Source organism: Rhinolophus sinicus, chromosome 3, assembly GCF_057876585.1.
Source record: "Rhinolophus sinicus isolate RSI-liver-muscle chromosome 3, RSI-T2T, whole genome shotgun sequence".
Classification (NCBI taxonomy): Eukaryota; Metazoa; Chordata; class Mammalia; order Chiroptera; family Rhinolophidae; genus Rhinolophus; species Rhinolophus sinicus.
This window is the reverse complement of record NC_142503.1, coordinates 73,857,564-73,880,177: the sequence shown is the minus strand read 5'-3', so window position 1 is coordinate 73,880,177 and position 22,614 is coordinate 73,857,564. Positions and strand designations below refer to the sequence as shown.

At 34.3% G+C, this 22,614-nt stretch overlaps 1 protein-coding gene across 2 annotated transcripts in view; it reads left to right on the top strand.

Annotated features, from left to right (window-relative positions):
- Positions 1 to 661: 661 nt before the first annotated feature.
- PJA2 (praja ring finger ubiquitin ligase 2) overlaps positions 662 to 22,614 on the top strand; it is a 64,267-nt gene continuing 42,314 nt past the window's right edge. The window contains exons 1-2 of one of the 2 annotated variants that reach the window (XM_019727988.3): positions 662 to 800; positions 21,410 to 21,527. In XM_019727988.3, coding sequence (XP_019583547.3) covers positions 21,497 to 21,527 — 31 coding nt within the window. In that variant the 5' untranslated portion in view covers positions 662 to 800; positions 21,410 to 21,496. Of the gene's footprint in view, positions 840 to 21,409; positions 21,528 to 22,614 lie in introns of both variants that reach the window. The other variant, XM_019727989.3, reaches the window with a different exon arrangement.

Genomic DNA, 22,614 nt, shown 5'->3' with positions numbered 1-22,614 from the left:
GTGCCCTTCCTTCATCTATTTTTTTCTCGTCCTGCTTACATCTGAACTGCAACGGATTGAACGTTATGCCAAGAGATCTTAACCTTGTTAGTTTTCCAGTGGAATTAAGATTGATTTTAATGCCTCTATTCTGCTTGTTGTAGTAATTCCTGAAAAAGTCCAGCTGCGCCACTGTTTCCCTTAGTTGTGCACAACCCCTTCCCTTTGACCGAGACCCCGCCCTCTCCTCCCAGCCCAAACCACAAAAGGCCGTGCAGTTCCAGCCCAGCCCCGTGCTCCGCCCCCCTCCCCGCCCACTCCCCAGCCGCCAAACGTCGCAGTGCTGCAGGGAAAGGGGGCGGGCCCAGACAGGGGGTAGGGTGGGAAAGAGTGTGGCTTCGTCCTTCCGCTCTTGCGCCAATCTGTGAAGTCTCCCTGACCCAGAAGGGAAGACCAGGGTGCAGAGACAGTCTTTTTTTTTTTCTTTTTCTGCCACGTCCCAACCATTGACGTTAGCCCACTCCTCAGGTTCCGATTGGATATGTGGATTTCTCCTGCCCTCATGCAGAAACCCTTAAAGTCTATTGGTCGTTGTTGCCTTGGGGGCGGGGCTTGTGTGTCCTCCTCCCTCGCCTCCACCGCGGCGCAAGGGGCGGGATCCGCCGCCGCCTTCTCTGCTTCCGCCGCCGCTGTCGCTGCTGCCGCTGCGGCCACCTGCCGCTGCGCGTTCGGCGGGGGAGGAGTCGGAGGCGGAGAAGAAGGCGGTGGTGGCGGGTGGAGGATCGAGCGCCGTTCTCGCTCCGGAGCCGCTGCACAGCTCGGTGAGGGGATTTTTACAATTTGCCTTGTTCTGATGTCCTGTATGTGAGGGTCGGGGAGAGGAAATTGTTGCCTTCACCTCCTCGGTTTCTTAATTTCTCTCCTCGATAGGGAGCGGGGCCTGTCCCTGGCCTGCTGCGCCGGCCATGGTGGGTGGGGTTGGTGGCTGTAAGAGGCCTTCTTCGCCTCCTGGGCCCTGTCTAGCCCGGACCCCGGGCCGCATTCCTGTCGGTGGCTGCCGCGCCCGTTGCCCCCGGCGGATGACATCGGTTGGTTTCGGGGGTGTCCATCGTCGCTTTTTCCTGCAGCTTCTTCTGCTGTCCTTGGTACCTTGGCCAAGGACCCCGCTGTTCTTCTCCCCACACTCGCGACTGTATGACTCTTCTCCCCACAACACTCCCACCCACCTTCTCTGCTCATTCCCAGTCACCCCGCATAGAGCCGATCCATCTTACGCCATAGGCCTGCAGCCCCCGTCTCCCAAAAAACCTTCAGTTGCCGTTGCTCTCAGGGCTGTGTTTGCGTTTTTCCTGATTGTCACCGAGGCTCGGGCACGCAGACACCCTGTACAAACCATAACAGTCGTTCTTCTCCTGCTATCAGCACCATTCCATCAATGGTACTTCCCACTAACGATGTCAGATCAGAGCACGCCTCTGGCAGATGTACCTTCATTTGTGGCCTCCCTACGATTACTGCTTTTAGTCATTTTGCGCACATTCAAAATGGTGAGTTTAAAGCCGCTCAGACCAAGTTAAAGAAAAGAGGAGGAGGTACGGAAGAATAATCTAGGAGATTTCCCTCTCCAGGCATTAATTAATTTTTTTTTTTTTTTTTACACATACCCATAGACACTGCTGGGAATCTGCTGGTTCTGTAGAGTTTACGATTTTCAAAAAGGCTTTATACATTATTTTTATCATGAACTATTTGGTCAGTTAAATTTCTTTAAAATGGCAGTCACCTCTGCTGAAGATTACAGATCATTTGAAGAGTATGTACGTAAACATTAAGATGTCACAAATAAACGTTTAAACTATTTTGTTCAATTTTTAATTATTACAGAACTCATGTCTTTTTTGTGTGCAGTAACTAATTTTTAAATACAGACATGCAAGCTTGATGTAAATTTCAACAATATAGAAAAAGGACTATTAGGTAAAATGTGAACATGTCTTTTCATCCCCCAGTCCCATTTCAGTATTGAGAGTTAACAGTTTACTGTGCATCTTAAACACATACATGTAAAGTTGTTTTGGGGGGGGGGGTGGTGGTTACCAAACACATTGGTATATCACTTGCTTTTTTTTTTTTTTTTACTTAATTATATATCTTGGGCATCTTTACATGTTATATATAAGTTTCCCTAATACTTTTTAAAAGGTTAAGTGATATTTCATTAGTTTGAATAGGCTATAATTTAACCATTTCCTTACTGAAAGACGTTTAAATGAATTCGTTTCTTTTGCCATCACAAATAATGCTTTCTTTAAAACCAACATTTTAATTTATTGATTGGTTTTTAATTACAAACTGTAAGCCTTTCTAAATTTTAAAAATTCACACAGTATGGAAGAACAGGATTCTTTTCCCACTTCTAGTCCTGCCTTCATCTTGAGAGTCAACTGTTCACGAAACTTCCTCGTATGTGATTGTTTCTGGAGCATGGGTTCTTAGAAATAGAATTGCTGGGTTAAAGGGTATGCATATTTTACATTTTGATAACCATTTCTTTCTCCTTATTACTCTTTTCAAAGTTATTCTTTACTGTGTTTTGTTTTTTCCTCAGCTGAACTTTAGACTCAACTTGTAAATTAAATAGAAAATCCTTCGGCATTTTGAATAAGGTTATATTGAAATTTTAGATTAATTTGGAGTGAACTGAACTTTATGATATTGAGTCTCTCCCCTCAGAAATATATGTATGTATGGTATCTTTCTGTTTTATTCACATCTTGCTTTATATTTTGAGGGAAAGTTCTAGTTATTTTTCCATGTGTATGAGATTCCTTCTTAATGTTTCTAGCTATCTTTTCATTTGATTGCTCTAGTAGGTGAAAATTTTCAATAACATTTTCTCTTTTTCTCTAATAATAGGAAAGCTTTTGAATTTTTTTCCCTGTTTATTATGTATCTGATCACTTTATTGAGTTGATGATTACCTGAAAATATTCAGTTTTGTGGCTTTTTTAAAATTTTTATAATTTATATGTTTTCCTCATTGCTCTTTGGCTATTATATGTCCTATATAATGTTGACTAATAGCAATAATAGTTAAAAACTTGGTGTTGTTTGTGACTTTAAGGGGAATGCTTCTGATGTTTTAGCATCAATTATGATGTTTGCTGAAGCTTTCTGATAGAGAATATTAAGTTAAAATATTTTCTTCTATTCTTGGCTTTCTAAGATGATTTTATTGTTTTTTATTTCTGATGACATTTTTAAAAAACCATAAACGGGTATTGAAGTTTTTTGATATTTTGGTATCTTTTGAGTGGTTAGGTATGGGCTTCACCAATATTAATATTCTTTGGTTAATATTTTCCCAAGAGAGCTCCTTTGTAAAGAATAAAATTTATTTACGTTAATTTACATACTATAAAATGTGTATATTTAAAATGTACAGCTCTGTGTGTTTTCACAAATGTTTACACCCCTGTCACCACCACCACAATCAAGAGCAGAATATTTTCATTACTACAATCAAGATATAGAATATTTCTATCATCCCCAAAAGTTCCCTTCTCTTTTGTAGTAAGTCACACCTTCACCATTGTCCCCAGGAAACCATCTGTCTTCTTTTTCTCACTATAAATTGGTTTCGTTTGTTCTAGAATTTCATATAAATGGAATTATGTAATACGTACTCTTTTGCATCTGACCTTTTCTCTCGACATGATGTCTTCGAGGATCATCCATGTTTTTGTGCTTAACTGGTTCACAACATTTTATTGCTGAATCCATACGGTATTTACCACAATTTGTTGACCATTTTACCTATTTGTGGATATTTGGAATATTTCCAGTTTGGGGCTATTATTAATAAAACTGTTGTGAACATTCATTCATAAGTTTTTATGTGAACATATGTTTTCATTTCTCTTGGGTAAATACCTTAACATTGAATTGTTGGGTTGCATGGTAAGTAAATGTTTAAATATAAGAACCTGCCAAACTGTTTCCCACTTTACAGTTCCAGTTCCTCTATGTCCTCATCAACACTTAGTGATTTCAGTTTTTTTAATTTTTTGCCCCTCTAGTGGGTATGTGGTAGTATCACATTATAACTTTAACTTACACTTATCAGATGATAAGTGATATCGAGAATTTACTCATGTGTTTATGGGTCATTTGTATGTCTTCCTTTGCACAGTATCTGTTCAAATATTTCACCATGTTTAAACATTCGTGTGTTTGTCTTACTGAGTTGTAAGAGTTCTTTACACATTTATTATACAAGTCCTTTGACCCACACAGACACATACACATTGCAGTCTGAAGCTTACATTTTCATTTTTCTAACTTTTTAAAAGAGGCACTTTTAATTTTGATTAAATTCAGTTTGTCAATCTTAAGTTTGCTCAGTGCAAAGTTGTGCAGAGTTCCTCTTACGTTTTCTTGTACCAGTTTTATAGTTTCAGCTTTTATGTCAAGGTGTATCATCCATTTGAGTTAATATTTTATGTGGTGTGAGATAAGGATAAGCTCAGTTTCCCAATTCTAGCACCATTTGTTGGAAACACTTCCCTCATTGTGTTAACTTAGTCAAAACTGAATTGACCGTATATGTGAATCTGTTTCTGGGCTATCCTTTTTATCTTTGTACATGGCATTTTGCCGGTACCACATTCTCATGGTTATTGTTGCTTTCTAATAAGTCTTGAAATCAGGTAGTGTGAGTCCTCCAACTTTATTCTTTTTCGAAATCATTCTGGCTATTCTAGTTTCTTTGCTTTTCTATAAATGTTTTTAGAAGTGATTTGTTGATTTTTACAAGAAGTACTGAGGGGATATTTATTTAGATTGTATTGAATGTAATTCAATACAATGCAATTGATCAATTTGGGAAGAATTGACATCTTATTGAGTTTTCCAATCAGTGAACACAGGGTATCTCCATTTATTTAAATCTTTTTTAATTTCTTTCATCAGCATTTTGTAATTTCAGCATACAGATATTGCTCATGTTTTGTTAGACTTATATCAAAGTATTTTATCACTTCTGCTTTCATTGTAAATGATAGTTTTTTTAAAATGTAGTATGCAATTGTTCATTGATAGCATGTAGAAATGGTTTGTTTTCATATACCGTGAATCCAGCAATCTTGTTAAATTCACTTAATCTAGCAAATTTTTTTTTTTTGTAGAGTCTTTGGCATTTTCCTATGTAAATAATTATGTAATTTGCAATATACACTTGTAGAACAGTTTTATTTCTTTGTTTTCAATTTGTGTGTACAACCTCCTCCCTTTTTTCCCCCTTATTTCACTGCCTATTACCCTCTTGCATGCTACTGAACAGGAGTGATGAGAGAGGATATCCTTGTCTTATTCCTAATCTTAAAAGGAAAGCTTTCTATATTGTTCCTATTCTGTTCCTAGATTGCTGAGAATATTTATCATGAGTTGAGATTGAGTTCTTTCAAATTTTCTTGCTATATTTATTGAGATGAACATATGGTTTATCTTTGGTCTGTTAATAAGATGAATTACATTGATTTATTTTCAGATGTTGAATCAACCTTGCATTCTCTAGATATACTCCCTTGGATGTGGTGTATTATCGTTTCCATACATTCGTGAATTAGATTTGTATACTTTTTTTGAGTACTTTTTTATTGGGTAATTTTTTGTATCTATGTTCATGAAGGATGCTTTTTCATATATATATGTATATATACATATATATGTATATATGTGTATATACATATACACATATATACATATATAGTTTTTTAATCAGAGTAATGCTGGCCTCATAGGGTTGGAAAGTGTTTCTTTTTATGTTTTCTGAAAAACAAATCTAGATAGAATTAATGTTTGTTAGAGTTTGCAAGCTAACCCATCTGGGACTAGAATTTTCTTTGTTGAAAGGTTTGAAAGGATAAATTTAATCACTTAAATAGGTATAGGATGATTATGGTTATTTCTCCTTAAAAACTTTCAGTCTTTGACTATTTGAGTCACCTTTACTCAGTATGTGAGCTTTAGTAGTTTGTGTCTTTCAAGGAATTTGTCTATTTCATTTATTCATTGCCATAAAGTTGTTTATTTATTGTCCTTGTAATGTCTGTTGCATCTGTAGTGATGTCTTCTTTTTTTTTTTCCTTTCATTACTGATATTGTCAGTGTGTCCTCTTTTTTGCCTTTGTTTGTTTCCAGGTTTATCCAAATTTTTATTTTTCCAAAGATCCAGCCTTTTATTTTATTGCTTTTTAATATATGTTTTCAATTTCATTGACTTCTGCTCTTTTTTTCCTTTCATTTTTTTTTTTTTCTGTATGTCTTGGGTTTAAATCCACTCTATTCTGATTTCCTAAGGTGTAAAATGTTCCCACAGATTTTGTTATAATGATGTTTTGTATTATAAGTACTTATGTGACTTTTACTTTGACCCATGGGTTTTTTAGAAGTATGTTGTTTAATTTCCAGATATGTGGTGATTTTGCCTAACTTTTTCTGTAATTGATTTCTATGTTTAATATTGTTGTAGATGGATAACATACATTGTATAATTTCTTTTAAGCTCTTTGAAGGTTTTTTTTTTTTGGCCCAGAATATGGTCAGACTTGGTAAATGTTCCATGTGCATTTCCAAATAATAGGTATTCTGCTTTTGGTTGGAGTATTGTGTAAGTTCTATATTCTATAGTAAATATTAATGTCTATATTTTATATTGAATAGTCTAATTGTCAGGTCAAGCTGATTGATGGTGCTTCTTAGGTTTTCTATTTTCTTACTGATCTTCTGTCTACTTATTTTGCTGATCACTGCAAGAAGAGTTGAAGTCTCCAAGTATAATTATAGATTTGTCTATTTCTCCTTTTTGTTCTTACAAGTTTTGCTTCGTGTATTTTGAACTTCTATTGTTAGGTTCATATACAGTTAGGATTGTTGTCTTGGTAAATTGACTCCTTTATCATTGTATAATATTCCTCTTTATCTTGGGTAGTGTTTCTTCTCTACGGTCTACTTTATCTGATATTAATATCGCCACTACATGTTTCTTTTAATTAGTATTTGCACGTTATGTTCTTTTACTTTGAATTTATGCCTTAATATTTAAAGGGAGTTTGCTGTAGACAACCTGCTTTTTAACTGGCAATCTAGCTTTTTAATTAGATGATTTACATAATTTATTTTTAATGTAATTATTGATGCAATTGGATTTAAATCTACCAGTTGTTTTCTGTTTAACCCATCTGTTCTATATTCCCTACTTTTGAGTCTGTTTTATCCCTATTGGCTTGCTACTTACACTTAGTTTGCCTCTTTAAAAAAGTTATACTGGTTTCTCTATGATTTACCTTACACATCTTTAATTTCAGCCTATATTCAAGCACTATAAAACCACTATTTATATAGTGTCAGCCCTACAATAATATATTTTCACTTTCTCCTTACTATCTTTTGCACTATTGTTGTCATACATTTTACTTTTACTTATGCCACAAATTCATAATATCTTCCTATTTTTTTTTTTTTTCAGACCTGCATTACCCAGTATGTTATTCGCTGGCCAGTGTTACTATCTAACTTTGAATTTAGAGTAGTTAGTATTTAATTAGGTTGTAATTAATTTTCTCTCCTTTGCTAGCTATTTTTCAAGTATTTAGTAGCCACGTGTAGCTTTTAGCTTTAACATTGAACTGTGTAAGATATTTCTGTCATATCACAAAGTTCTATCACACAGTGCTACTTCTCATAGTTCTCTTTTGAAGTGACTAAAAAATAAGAAAAAAATATTTTACATTTTCCTTTAATTATTTTCAGAGTTCTATACTTTGTAGAATCAAGTGTCTTTCTTATATTCTTTCTGCCTGAAGAACTTCATTTCACATTTCTTGCAGTCCACATCTACTGGTAACAATATCTCTTGGATTGGCTTAAACATACTGTGTTTTACCTTTTGAAAGATATTTTGCTGGGTACAGAATTCTTGTTTCGTGTTTTTCTTGTATCACTTTAAGGTTGCCTTTATATATTCTTTTGGCTTGCATAGGTTCTGACAAGAAGTTAGTTGTAATTCTTCATTCCTCTATCTGCATCAAAAATGTTTCCTTTATTGTTGGGTTTTATAGTTGGTTGAATAAGATTTGTCTTTGGTGTGTGTGTATGTTTTGTATTTATCCTGATTTTTGTGGTCCACTGAGTCTAGGTTTATGGTTTGATCTCTTAAATCATATTTGGATACTTCTCAGCATTTTTCTTCTAATAGTTCTTCTGTACCACTCACTTTCTTCTTTGTGGGATTCCAGTAGTTCATTTGATAGAGTCCCAGCATTCTTGGAGGCTCTGTTATGTTTCCATCCCCTGCATTTTAAAAAAATTACTTTTTATCTCATTTTGGATAATTTCTCCTGACCTGTCTTGAAGCTCGTTTATACTTTCCCCAACTAGTCTTTTTCTGAGCCCATAAAATACATTCTTCATCTCTGTTAATGTGTTTTTTATTTCTTGCATTTTCATTCCTAAAATCCTTAGTTTGTTTCCTAATCCTACCCCAGGAGTAAAGGCCTTTTCTGTTACCCATCCCTCGCCCATCCCCAGTGATTGCTATCCTCGTCCCAGTAGTTTGAGTCTTTGTTCTCTAGGGGTTGGGGTTTAGGTAGGGTTTCCTTCCTTCCCTTCCTTGGCAGTTGCTCCCTTTCTTCCACCACTGAAAAATGGCCTCTTTAATCTCTCAGCCTGTTTCTAGCCTTTTCAGTACCCAGTACAGATCCAGGAATAAGGGCCTGTGAGTGACTGCCAAATTTCTTTGTTTCTACAATTCTCATAGATTCTGTACTCTCTGTCAAACCTACACTTTGTCTTTACCTGCGACATAATTACCCAAGGAAGGAAACTTAAACTCTCTTTAGAGGGAAGTGAGTTATCCAGAAACCCTAGAAAACAACATTCAACATACAGGAAGGATGTATTTTGTAATTTCTAGGGGAACTATTAAAAGAACGATACTGACAGGAATATCAAATAAGCTAGTTCTTGACATAAAATGGAATAGTGAAAAAAAAAACAACAAAGATCAGTACCAAAGAAGTCAAGGAAGGAAGAATAGAGAAACAACAAATGAGGAAAATGAAAAGAATAGCAAAATGTTACTTAAACCCGTCTATAGTGGTAATTTATTGTTAAATTTAAATGGATAAAACACTTAAGTGGAAATACAGATATTGTTAGGCTTTATAAATAAGCATGACCCAACTATATTCTGTGCAAAAAATTTCCGTGTAAAGGCTCAGATAGAATAAAGTAAAAAGGAGGAAGAAGTATTGTCTGTAAACACTCACCAAAAGAAAGCTGATGTGGCTATATTAACAATGTACAAAATAGGCTTAAGGCAAGACCTTTTTAAGGGATGAGGACAAAAATATAAGTGGATCAGTTCATCAAGAAGACATAATAATCCCCAGTGTGTATTCACCTAATAATATATAAGGTGTGATCAAACAATATGGTAAATGTTTAAATGAAAAAGAATCTATTACAGTAAAGGACACATTGCCATTAATCTCCCTCAAAATACTCCCCCTCACTTCGAACACACTTATCCCATCGCTCTTGCCACTTTCTGAAGCAATTCTAGAAGTCCTCTTTCTTGAGTGTCTTTAATTGTGCTGTCATGGCTGCCTCCATGTCCTGAATCATTGTGACTTTGGGGAAGAGCTAGAAGTCACACGGTGTCATATCCAGTGAATAAGGTGGATGAGGACACACCGTAATGTTTTTGTTTGACAGAAATTGCTTGACCAGAAGTGATGTGTGACACGGAGCGTTGTCATGATGGAGGTTGGTTTACGGCACACTTTCAAATACACCTTCTCTCGGAGCTCACACCCGACTGACTGCACCAAACAAGTTGAAACTTGTCACACACTGTTACTAAGGTTTGATGTGCCGCTTCCTGTATTGAAGATCCCTGCCTTTCCTTTGGATGGCACTCAGCAGCTGCATTCGCCATGTTTTCTGATCACAAGGGAAAGGCTTTTTGTCACACATCGCTTCTCCTACGGCAGTTTCTATCAAATAAACATTATGGTGTGTCCTCATCCACTTTATTCACTGGATCTGGCACCGTGTGACTTCTGACTCTTCCCCAAAGTCAAAAATGACCTTTACTTTCAGGTAAACATTTTGAATTGATTCAGGACACTGAGGCAGCCACAACAGCGCAATTAAAAGCATTCCAGGAATGCTTCAGAAAGTGGCAAGAATGATAAGATAAGTGTGTTCGGAGAGAGGGGGGCATATTTTGAGGGATATTAATGCCAATGTGTCTTTTATTGTAATACATTTTTTCATCTAAAGACCGTATTTTTTGATCACATCTCGTAGTGTCTGAATATAAAAGTTAATATAACTAACAGGAATTATAGATAAGCATTTGTAGCTAGAGATATTAAATATACATTTAAAGTAACTGATAGAACATTTATACAAAACTATCAGTAAGGGAATAGAAAATTTGACATGATTATTCAACTTGACATAATTGACATTTGTAGAATATTGTATTTAACAACTGAAGACTACACATTTTTTAAAATGCACATGGAACATTTGCCAAAATATTCTGGTCTTTAAAGTATCATCAGATTTCAAAGGATTGAAATTGTACAGTGCATTTTTTTTGACCACTGGGGAATTATTACAACTCAATAACAGAAAAATAACTAGAAAATCTCCAAATGTTAGAAATTAAACAAGACATTTCTAAGTTGTACAATAATCAGAAACAAAGTCATAATGGAAATTGGGGAACATTTTGATCTGAAATACAATAAAATTCAATAGACTTGTTTAATACAACTGAAGAAGTGCTTTGAGAGAACTTTATATTTTTATATGCATATGTGAATACAGGCGAAAGGTTAAAAGTCAGTAGTATAATCTCGCAACTAAAGGGAGAAAAATATCAAACCCAAATAAAATCGAAAGAAGGAAATAATAAATATAAAAGTAGAATCCAGTGACAGAAAAGTTTTACAGTCAGTTTGTTGAGAGGACTTTTTAAAAATAATAAATGTGTGATGAAGTGGTCAACAAAAAAATGGGAGAAAACACAAATTACCAATACCAGGAATGAAAGAGGAGGCACCACTACAGATTCTATAGATATTAAATTGTTAATAAAGAGCAATATGAACAACTTTATATTAATACATTTGATAACTTGAATGAAAGCTCTTAATCCTTGAAAAACACAATCAAAATTGACATGTGAAGAAATGAAAAATACAGTTGTCCAACGTCTATTAAACAAATTGAATTTATCAAAAACTTTCCTACGAGAAAACCCTAGGCCTAGATGGCTACAACTGGTAAATCTTCCAAACATTTAAGTAAGGTCTGATGTCAGTTTTACATGGACTCTTCTGAGAGTTAACAAAAAGAAAGAAAAGGAGGGAAGGTAGGAGGGAGGAAACTCCCAGGGTATTTTATAATTTTAGCAAAATCCTGATAGTGAAACCTGATAAGACCGTTACAAAGGAAAGAAATTTTAGGTCAAGATTTCTCTTGAACATAGATAATGGAAATAATCCAGTGATATGTATAATAAAAAGGATAGTATGTCCCAGATTTGTTCCAGGAAAGCGAGGTTGGTTTTAATGTTTTTAAGTCAATCAGTGTAATCTACTTCTTTAACAGAACAATGTAGAATAACCATAGGATCATTTCTGTAGATAGAGAAGTTATTTGACAAAATTCAACATCTGTTTTGTTAAAAATTCTCATCAAACTAGGAGAAGGAAACATTAATTTTGTAAAAAGTATAAACAGAAAAACCCACAGCTAATACCATACTCAGTGAGTGAAAGTTCTAGCCAAATACTGGACGAAACTAGAAGAATTCAGGATCCAGTCCAGGTACAGGTATAAAACAACCTCAAAGATAACAGCAGCAGAATCTGATATCCACAAAGGTGTATTGCTGAAATATCATTTTTATCTCTATTATCATCCCCCTTTCTATCAAAGATAACTACATTAAGACATTAGTTGTGTGCAGATTAAGTCTAGTTTCAATAAATTTGGTCTAATTATTTACACATGCAGAAAGAAGAGTGATTGACCATATAGGCTCTTTTAAGTCTGCTTTGCTGGAACTTTTCATAAGGAATATCAAATTGGGCTTACAAAAGCTTCTCCAGGCTAGAAGCCAAGCTAAGGACTTCTTCAATTGTGCCCTGTTACAAGGAGAACAGATTGTTACTGAACTTATGTAAAGACATACATTGTCATAAAAGTAGATGTGTAATAGTAGTTTCTGAATTCTGGAGGGATCAGGTAGAGAGAAAAATATAATTTTTTAAACCTTTGTTGCAAAAGATACACTTTATCATATTCCTCTAACTTATAGATGGCATAATAGGAGAAAGGGGATCCTTTAAATCTGCAAGCAAAACATTAAAGAACTAACAATGTTTTAAATGAAGTCATAAAAATTATAATCATCTTTATTGTTTATTCGCTGTTATATAATTGTTTTGCTTCATCTTGGGTTAGCAGCTTTATGAATCAATCAATTTTCCATTAAAGTTTTAAAATTATATATAACCTCAGTTCAATATTTTGATCTTAAAGTTACCAGAAATCTGCATTTTAGAGTACTTATCAGGGTCTTTTCCATGAATTTCTTTGAAGATGAAGGACTATTACAGGAACACTTTTACAAAAGCATCAGAGTAAAAACAGTAATTGTAAATGACAAAAGACTCGAAAATGACCATGGTTGGTCACACACACACACACACACACACGCACACGCGAGCTCTCCGTGCAATTGACTTATCCATTCAACCAAAGTGACAGCATTTAAAAGGCAAATACAGAAAGTTACACAGTTATAAAAGAACTTTAGCTCTTTTAGTAGAGAAGACTCAGTTGTTTTTTTAAGTAATCAAATACTTGATCATGATAACGTGAAGCACAGGAAATATTTTCATAAGACACAGAATCTTTGTTTCCTATGCAGATTACATTAAAGGTTAAGAAAAAAAACCTTTGTTTATGATTTCTTACTAAGAGCAGGCCAATAATCTAAAAAACCCTGTTCTTTCAAGAAAGAGAAAACCAAATTCTAATTTTGCACCAGGATACTTTGGATATTAAAACTCTCTTTTCTTTAAATAAATTCATTCCAGTCTTAGCATGAATACACATGGAATTCTTTTTCAATATTCATTTTCTACAAACCTTCTGCAAGTTTCTGTATCCATTTAGCTGTTATCGTATCTTTTTTTGTTTTTTTCCAAACTGTAACAGTCATTTTGCTTTAGGACAAAATTACTTTTTTCCTTTACAAAACAAAACTAACAAAAAACATGTCCTTCATATCTTTCCTTATCCCAAAAACCATATTTTCTTTACTTAGTTTTCATTTACAGTTATTTTCTTTCACCATTATTATTTCTGGTAGTTTTAATTACATATACTAATTAGAATTCTTAACTTTTGAGAGTCTTTAATTCCTACTGAAAATTAAGAAGTAAGCAATTATGTAGGCTAGCAAATTTATAAATACATTTTATAATTTCTAGGAGTATATTCTTCCTCATAGTATTTTCAGATTGGCACAAAACATGTTAATAGACCCAAATATCTTTTGTCTCTCTGTAAAAAATTAAAAAAAACAAAAGGTAAACTTATGTTTAGCGTTTGATGTTTATCTTATTTGGAAATTATTTAGATTTTAAATGAATATCCATTATTTAGTTTAACTCAGTATGAACTTATGTTTTTATTTAAATTGCTTGCTTTTAGTAATGTGCTTGAATTAGACATTAAACAACTAACCACTATCTTAAATTATTTTTCTCATTGATAGATTTTGAAGATATTCTTGCTTTTATTAAACCAACAAACTTGAACTATTGTCCTAGATCATGTGAACTTAAAAAACATTTAGGTAAATTTCTACATTTCTTAGACTATACGTACGTGATTATATAAATACTTAAATTTTTAAAGACAAAGAGAGCTTTTTACAAATTCATTTTGGCAATATCATTTGGAGGTAGAAAAATACCACATATCTATAACATATGGACACACACAAACATACAGAAAGACATAAACAGATCTTACAGCTTTTGTTTAAAAAAATTTAGCCATGTCTTGTATAAAACTCAAAAGAGTGGTTGGATACAAATTGTGTTTCTGGTAGATGGACTAAGTTAGTTACCTGCTCAGATGACCAGTTATTTTGCTAAAGATTTTTTGTTTGCATGCTGTCAGGTATCCTTTTAGAGCTGTTTTTAGAGTCATTTTGTCTTTCAGCAGCTTGTAATCAAAGAATGTATTTCATTGTTTCAGAGTAGTTTGGAATCCACTCTTTTAAGATTGCACCTTAAGGTGGACTTACCTAAGTTGTTTCCCAAAGTGGCCACAATTCCAAAAATTCACCTGTTTTTCCAAAAGGCACAAGAGCTTGGTGCATTGACCAGGTGTAACCCATTTTTGCCTTTAGATTTCCTAAGATGTCTGTACTATGAAGGACCCTGTTTTCCAATACCTGTTCCAAAACACAGGGAATCATGTTTTCTCTCCTTCTGAACACAATGGGGTGACTTACCAAGAAGCTTCAACAAACAAAATACAGGTATTCACAATAAAGTTGGAGACTTCAAAATGCAGAGAATGGAGCTTGGATCCAAGAAAGACAGTCTCGGACTCCACGGTTGGTGAGAAAGTAGTGAGCTCAGGGAGGTCTGTGGGTACCAGCACCTGTTTGCTCACTGGCCTTGGAGTCAGGGGGAATGGGGGGTTTTCTTGGGGCCCACTTCTGATGCCATGAACTGTCAAAGGTTCAAAAATAACAGAAGTAAAACCAGTGACTCACTGAAGTAGTAATTAGTGAAAGTTCCTTGTGTACACACCAAAACAAAATTAGTAAACCAGGAGCACTCAAAACAAAATACGGAATGAGGCTCAGGGCTATATTGTTAAAAGGCACTTTATGTAGTGAGAAAGCAGTGACTTTATTATTCACAGTTTCTGGTTGCTATACAGATGGTCCTTGACTTACAATTAGGTTATGTCGTGATAAACCCATCATGAGTTGAAAATGTAAGTCGAAAAAGCATTTAATACACCTAATCTATTGAACATCATAGCTTAGCCTAGCCTATCTTAAACACATTCAGAACACTTACATTAACCTACAGTTGGACGAAATCTTCTAATATAAAGACTACTTATTAATCAAATGTTGAATATCTCATGTAATTTATTGAACACAATATCCAAAAAACACAACACAGTACACTGGAGAGTATATAGGTGGTTTATCCTCATGATCTTGTGCCTGACTGGGAGCTGCACCTCACTGCTGCTACCCAGCACCACCAGAGTATCGTACCACATATTAGCCTGAGAAAAGTTCAAAATTTGAAGTATGGTTTCTACTGTATGCATATTGCTTTCACCCCATCATAAAGTCGATAAATTGTAAGTCAAACCGTTATAAGTCAGGGACCATTTGTATTAGAATTTTCTTAAATGATAGGGAATTGGTCAGTAGTTACCTCATATGAATCTTGGGAATCAGTTCAAGTTTCGCTTATGATTTTTAGAGACATAAGCAAGAAATGATCCGGGTCAATTTAGCCTTGTAAAATAAGCTAACTTAAGCTTTGTTCATATGACTAGACTGGTTTTTGTCTGTTCAGGGAATTTTCAGGTCTGGTCTCTGTTTGGTTTTGACTTGAACACAACCAAAAAAGTATAAAATAAAATTGGAAAAGTATATTTAGAATAGCATCAAAGTATGTAAGATACCGAAGACTAAATCTAATGAAACTTGGGTAAAATCTTTACACTGAAAATTACAAAACAGTGTTAAGAAACATTTTAAAATACTTAAGGAAATGGAGAAACATTCCATCTTTATGCAGTAGGAAACTCAATATTGTTAAAATACCAGTTTTTCCCCAGTTGAGCTATAGGTTCAATAAAAATCCCAGAATTTTATTTTTTATTTTTGGTCAAATGGATTCCAGAATTTCTATCAAAATGTAAATGTCTCAAATGTCAAGACTTGGTAGGAAGTTACAGTAATTAAGACAGTTGGTATTAGAATAAGGTAGACAAAAAGACTGATGGAAGAATAGAGTACCTAGGAAATGTAGACCTTCACATGTGCATTCTTGGTTTATAACAAAACCTCTGCTGAAGTTACAAGAAAGCATCTATTTTTAATAAACTGTGTTAGGTAAACTGGATATCTACGTGAATAAAAAAGAAGCTTGACTTTTACCTGATACTCTGTTCAAAAGTTCATTTGAGTTGGATAATAGATCTAGGTGTAAAAGCTAAAATTGTGAAACTTCTAGAAGAAAACCTAGGAGAGTATCTTCATCACCTTAGTGTAGGCAAAAATTTCTTAGAACATAAAATTGATAAGTTAAAAGACTACAGAAAATTAAGAATTTCTATTTATCAGGCTATCATTCACATAGAAAAAAGTCAAGCTATATACTGCAGAAAAATATCCACATTAAATAAATCTGGTGAAGGACTTGTATCCAGAAAATATAAGTAAATCTTACAAATCAAAAAGGAAAAGGCAAACAATCCAGTTTTTAAAATATGCAAAAAAGTGAGCAGGTTGTTTACAAAAGAAGATACCCAAAAGGTCAGTATGGATAGGTGAAGGTGCTGGAAGTTGTCACTCATCAGGAAGTGTCACACGGGCACCATCACTCTCCGGCCAGAATGGCCGAAATCAGAGACTGACAATACGGGCGTTGCCAAGGATATGAAACAACTGACATTCTTCTATATTGCTGGTGGGAATGCAAATTGTTTCAGCTGCTTTCGAAAACTGACAGTTACTTGTTACAGTTAAACAGCCCTCTACTGTGATTCTAGGTCATATGTATGAAGAAAGGTAAAACAAAACAAAACATGTACAAGGATGTTTACAACATGAATGAATCTCAGAACTATTTTGTTGAGCAAAAGTAAACACATAAAAGAATTTATACTGTATGATTTCACTCGTATGAAGTTTAAAACAGGAAAAATTAATTTAGGGTAATAGAAGTCAGGAAAGTGGTTGCCTCTGGGTTGGGAGCAGTTAATGACTTGGACGGTGCAAGTGAGAACTTCCTGAAGTTATGGTAATGTTTTCTATCCTGGTCTAGGTGGGTGTTACTCAGATGTATACATATATAAAAATTCATTGAACTACAATGTGTGCCTGAGTTTGTACTTTATTACATGTAAACAATTCTTCAACAGATGTTTGCAGAGAAAAGGAAAATACTTTAAAAGTTTTTACCATGAAAGTTTCCAGACAAATTTCTATAGTTACAAGGAACCCCCAATATACATCATCTTGTTTCAACATTTTACCTTGCTTATTTTTTTTATTCCCATCCCCACTCACATATGCTCTTTATTTGTTGTTAGCATGCATCTAAGTGTCTAAATATCAGATATAGTAATGTATTCTGAGCACATATTGTGACTTTTATCATCAAATGAAATTTGCTGCATTTTGGTATGCATAACATTGAATTTTCTATTTTTGTTTTTTCCTGTAGCCTTATTTATTGTTTTCCTGGCTTCAATGCGAAAATAAATCTCTGCTGTTGCTTTATTCTGAACTGGTCTCAAATGGAGGGTGGGTTGAGCAGAACTCGTCTTAATTTGTGACACATCTGAATCAGAGATGTTCCTGCTAAGGAGATAAATTTTAGGAATATTCATCCTGTTTTTTTAATGGATTGATACTTTATTCTTTCACCTCAGTTTGTCTTTGACTCCCCTTTAAATTTTTTTCTTCTTTAGCCAATTGTACCTCCATTAAACCATAGAAACTATTTTTCTAGTATGTTGGATATATGCTCATTCGGTTTTTTTCTTCAGAGATTTCTCTATATAGTCTTTAAAAACAGTATTTTGTAACACTTTTTAAAAACAGAATAACAATTTATAAATATTTGGTGAGATAAAGGCTATACCATAACAAATTGGAAATACATTTTTTGATTACTTAAATATACAATTTGGATATTATCCAAAGATCTGTCTCTGATTACATATATCTTACGTTTGATATTTTTAATGTAATTTTCACTATATCAATGCTCAGTTTTATTGTTACTCTTTTACAGTAATTTATATAAGTTTTCAGAGAAGAGTAGTTTTTAAGCAAGTTTAGCCTTTCATCAGATTACCTCTGGATATTGCCAGGGATAGCAAACCCATTTCATCTTAGAAGTTTACATTTTAATTTGTACTTTAAAATTTTCTCTCTGCTTTAGCTATTATTATAATTTCCGTAGTTGTCCATCTGCAGAATTTGGTAGTCATATCCTGGAAGTTTTCTTGTGTAGCATCCTATAACTTCAAAATCTAGTGGTTGAGAGTAGGTTACTTGATTTCCTGCAATTAGTTTTAGTAATGTGTCTAGTTGTTTACAGTGATATGTAGGAATAGTATCACCTCAGTCCTTTATTGTGTATCTACTAGTTAGAGCTACTGGAATATTTTGCAGCTGTGTATACATATGTATAAGCAATCATTTGTGCTTATGGATAGAATATTTGAAAATTTTAGAGGTAGATTAAAAAGAATATGTAAGTGTGAGAATAATTTAAGTACAACCTTATTCTTATTTAAAATAAATACTTTATTAATCTTGGAATATTTACTTTGCCTTAGCAGCTGAAAATAGATGAAATAATGTTAGTAAACTAAGTTAAAATATGATTGGTTCAAACATATGTAACAGTTTTCTGTAGCATGTCATTGTCATAAACTCATCTTGTCATGAAGTTTGTATTTCTGAATTTATAGCTCAGTTAACCAAAATTTTTTTGACTACATAATTTTTTTAAAGGAAATATAGGCTAGATAATTATAGAAGTTTATTTTAAAAGGAATTTTAAGAAATATTTTTTGGGCATTTTGGAGACATGTATGCAAAGTTAAATATAGAAGAATATAAAATAAATATTCCAATGGGCTTGGGAGAGTAATGAAGACTTCCCCCTTTGAATAGTTAGGTCAAATTGTATTTGTTTCTCAGCTAACTTTTGTATTTCTAGATAAGACACTATTTCTAGTAAGTTATTTCTAGGCAATGTACTGAATGGGAGAAATATTTGCAAATCATATATGTGATAAGGGGTTAATACAGACAGTGCTGTGTGAGGTGGTACATTGTCGTGATGCAAGAGCTTCTTAGGGACCATTTTTACAAACACCTTTCTCATGGATGTTTACTTGGTCTGCTGTGCTTCTCACAGACAGCTGACGATTTTGACGCACAATTCAATGAATTTTTGCAATGTCTTCGTCAGTTCTGCTCCTTACTGGCCACCCTAACCTCTCTTCATCAGTGACTCTCCCCTCAGAAAAAGGTTTAATCCATTTGTACACTGTTTTCTTTATGGCATTGTCCCATAAACTTGAACTAACATGGCCCTGATTTCACTTCCCCTTTTGCCAAGTTGAACAAGAAATTTAATGTTCATTGCTCTGATGCAAGCTCAGACATTCTCGCAATGGCACAGAAAAACATGCAATGACGATGAATACCACTCAGCAAGACATCCCCACACAATGACACAAACACAGCTGCGAGACACTGATGTACCAAGGTTATGAAACCTTACCGAGCTGTTTGTACAGTGCTGCCAGTGTAAGCACACAGTGGCAGGTTCGCGAATTTAATTGCACATACAAATTAAAGACTGCACATACAAATATTGAATCATGTACACCTGAAACTAATACAATGTTATATGTCAATCATACCTCAATTTTTTTTTTTTTTTCTTTTTAAAGTGAGTTATTTCTGGCTCCCACCAGATGAGTTACAGAGTATAGATCCAAGCTTTTAGTTGAAACTCATCTGGAAGTTCAACTGATTTCTCTCTCCTTGTGCCTAAAGTTTCATTTAAATTAGTTACATTTAAATTCTAAAAGTAAGTTTCCCGGATTCAGTAGCTACATAATGAATATCTACTGGGTGATAGGTGGAGTGTATGTGCTAAGGAGCTGTTCTGACATTGAACAAGCAAAAGACCAGTATCATTCCTTTTGATATTGTCAAGCACAGCATGGCAGCCATGCCGAGAGTAAGTGGGTAACAGAACTTGAAAACAAGTAAACTAAACTTAGATCAGCAGAAACTGGAATCACATTAAAGAAAAGTATGGTTGAAAAACGGTGATTTTCCTGATGTCTGTTGCTCTCCAGTTCTTCCCTCTCACTCTATTTTAACAGCATTCTGATCAGTCTCTACACCCACCATTCTACCAAATGTGCACTTGTCAGGATCTCTTGTGTCCTCCATGTTGCTAAATGCAGTGGCCGGCTGTAGATCCTCATCAGACTTTACCTGTCAGGAACATTTGGCACAGTGCATCATTTCTTCTGTCTGAAGCACTTGCTTCGTTTGACGTCCATAATCCTGGGTCTTTCTTTTCTCTCACTGGCCTCTCTGTCCATTTTTCTGATACTTCTTTTTCCCTGGCCTCTTAATATTGGATCATCCATGGCTCAATCCTTGCTTGAACTTCTTCCCTTCTCCAAGTACACTTTGACATCTTGTCCAAGTTCATAGGCTCATGTCTTTTTTAATGTTGTCTATATATTCATTGTTCATAACTCCCAAGTTATACTGGCAGCTCCAGTCAACTCCAGGCTCGTATTTACCATTTCTAATTGAATGTCTAATAGGTATCTCAAGTTTAACACATCCCAAACAAACTCCAGATGTGTTCTCCAAACCTGCCTCTTCCACAAATCTACCTACATCAGTTAACGGCAATTCTATTTTTCTAGTTGTCCAGGCTATAAAACTTGACTCTTTACCTTCTGTGTCAGGAAATTTTGTTGGCTCTGCTTTCATAATACGACCATTTCTCACCACCCCTGTTTTTACCCTGTTCTAAACCACTGTGATCTCTTGCCTTTCTTATTTAGATAGCTTTGTAACCATGTTTCCTACTTTTGACCTTATTTCCCTTCAGTCTATTCAATACAGTAGCCAGAGTGTTAGGGTGAACTTCTTTTAACAATCCCAGGGTTATAGTGTTTAATGGAGAAGTGAAGATAGCATAGGGTAGTAGACTCCCAAATAGTTTGGTCACGTACCCCAATCGCACTTCTCCAAATATATTTGCTTATTCAAATATAAATTATAAGTAATTGTCTCATTGTCAGTCTTAAGGATGAAATATACTATGGTAAGGTTTTTCAAGAGATGTATATCTGTTTTTAAATAGCCATCTTATAGTTATGAGGTTTTTGATTGTATTTTTTTATGTATTATGTGGCTAACAAAGATTTCACTAGAAGGAGAGGCATTAGTTTTGCCTTTTTTGTTTTTTGCTTGTATTAATATTTTGTTTAATCCATGGTTTCTTTGTAGGAATCTCCTGCTGCCTATCGATTGTGTGAGTAAAAAGTAAATCACATCCATAATTCCACTGAACTGGGCACACGAAAACTACCATATATGTCACAGTATATTGAAAAAGAGCCAGCAGGTAAGCAAGGTGTTGCTATCAGTCCTGTACAATAAGGACTTTGTATTTTTCCCTCCGGATACCATATGTGACATTTGATCATGGTCTTACTTAAGGCCAGTTTCAATCCATATATTGAATATTTATAAAGCTTCATTTCTAATTTTTAATATGAAAATAAGTATAAATAGAAATCTTACATTTTCTTTCCACATGCCCTTGGCTTCTATTGTGCTTTCCACTTTGGAGACTCTTTCTTTGGAGGAGTTGGTAAGGGCAGTGATTCTGGAATCATATTATTAGATTATTGGAAAGATTACTTAAAAACTTTAATCTTAATATTTTGATCTCTAAAATAAAATACAGTGTCTATATCACTAGGTCGTTGAAGGGATTACGTAACATCATATAACACTTGATATTACATCTTACAAATACATGTTGTTTTTCTTTCATGCTTGGAAGCAATTTCTGATTTTAATGCAATAAAATAAAAATATGTAACTTTTCTATTTTGTGACTGTGCCATATACTGAGATAATATTTTGTTTAGCTCCTGCATTATATATGTAAAATATAATTGACTAAGTAAACTTATACCTAATGTATATATATGTAAAATAATGTCATATATAGTAAAAGATGCTACTGTTTACTATTATATATTTCTCAGTCATCAGAACTTAGGGTTCGAGTTCTTCAAATGTTGATGACTTTTCTTGCCATAATGTATACCATTGGTAATTTTGAAAGGTGGGGTAGCATGCATTTGACTCAGCTCATCACTGTTCTCTTTCAGAGAATTTTTGTCTGACCCTAATCTTTGGGATGTATTTATTGTGGTTCAGTTGATTCTTTGATAGTACAGATAGCATTTAAAGAAGTTACCTGTTACCTTTGACAAGTATGTATTCACTCTTAATGTAATTGAAACCATCATTGTATCATGTGCTAGTAAATCACTCAACAATTTAGCACTTATACGTAAGGTACTTAGATAATTTGGAGGATCATTCTCCAAATATCCTTAATAAACTTTGCTCTATAGTAATTTGTCATATGAAAAATCTCTTTTTGGTAGGTTACATTATAAAAATCTTAAACACCT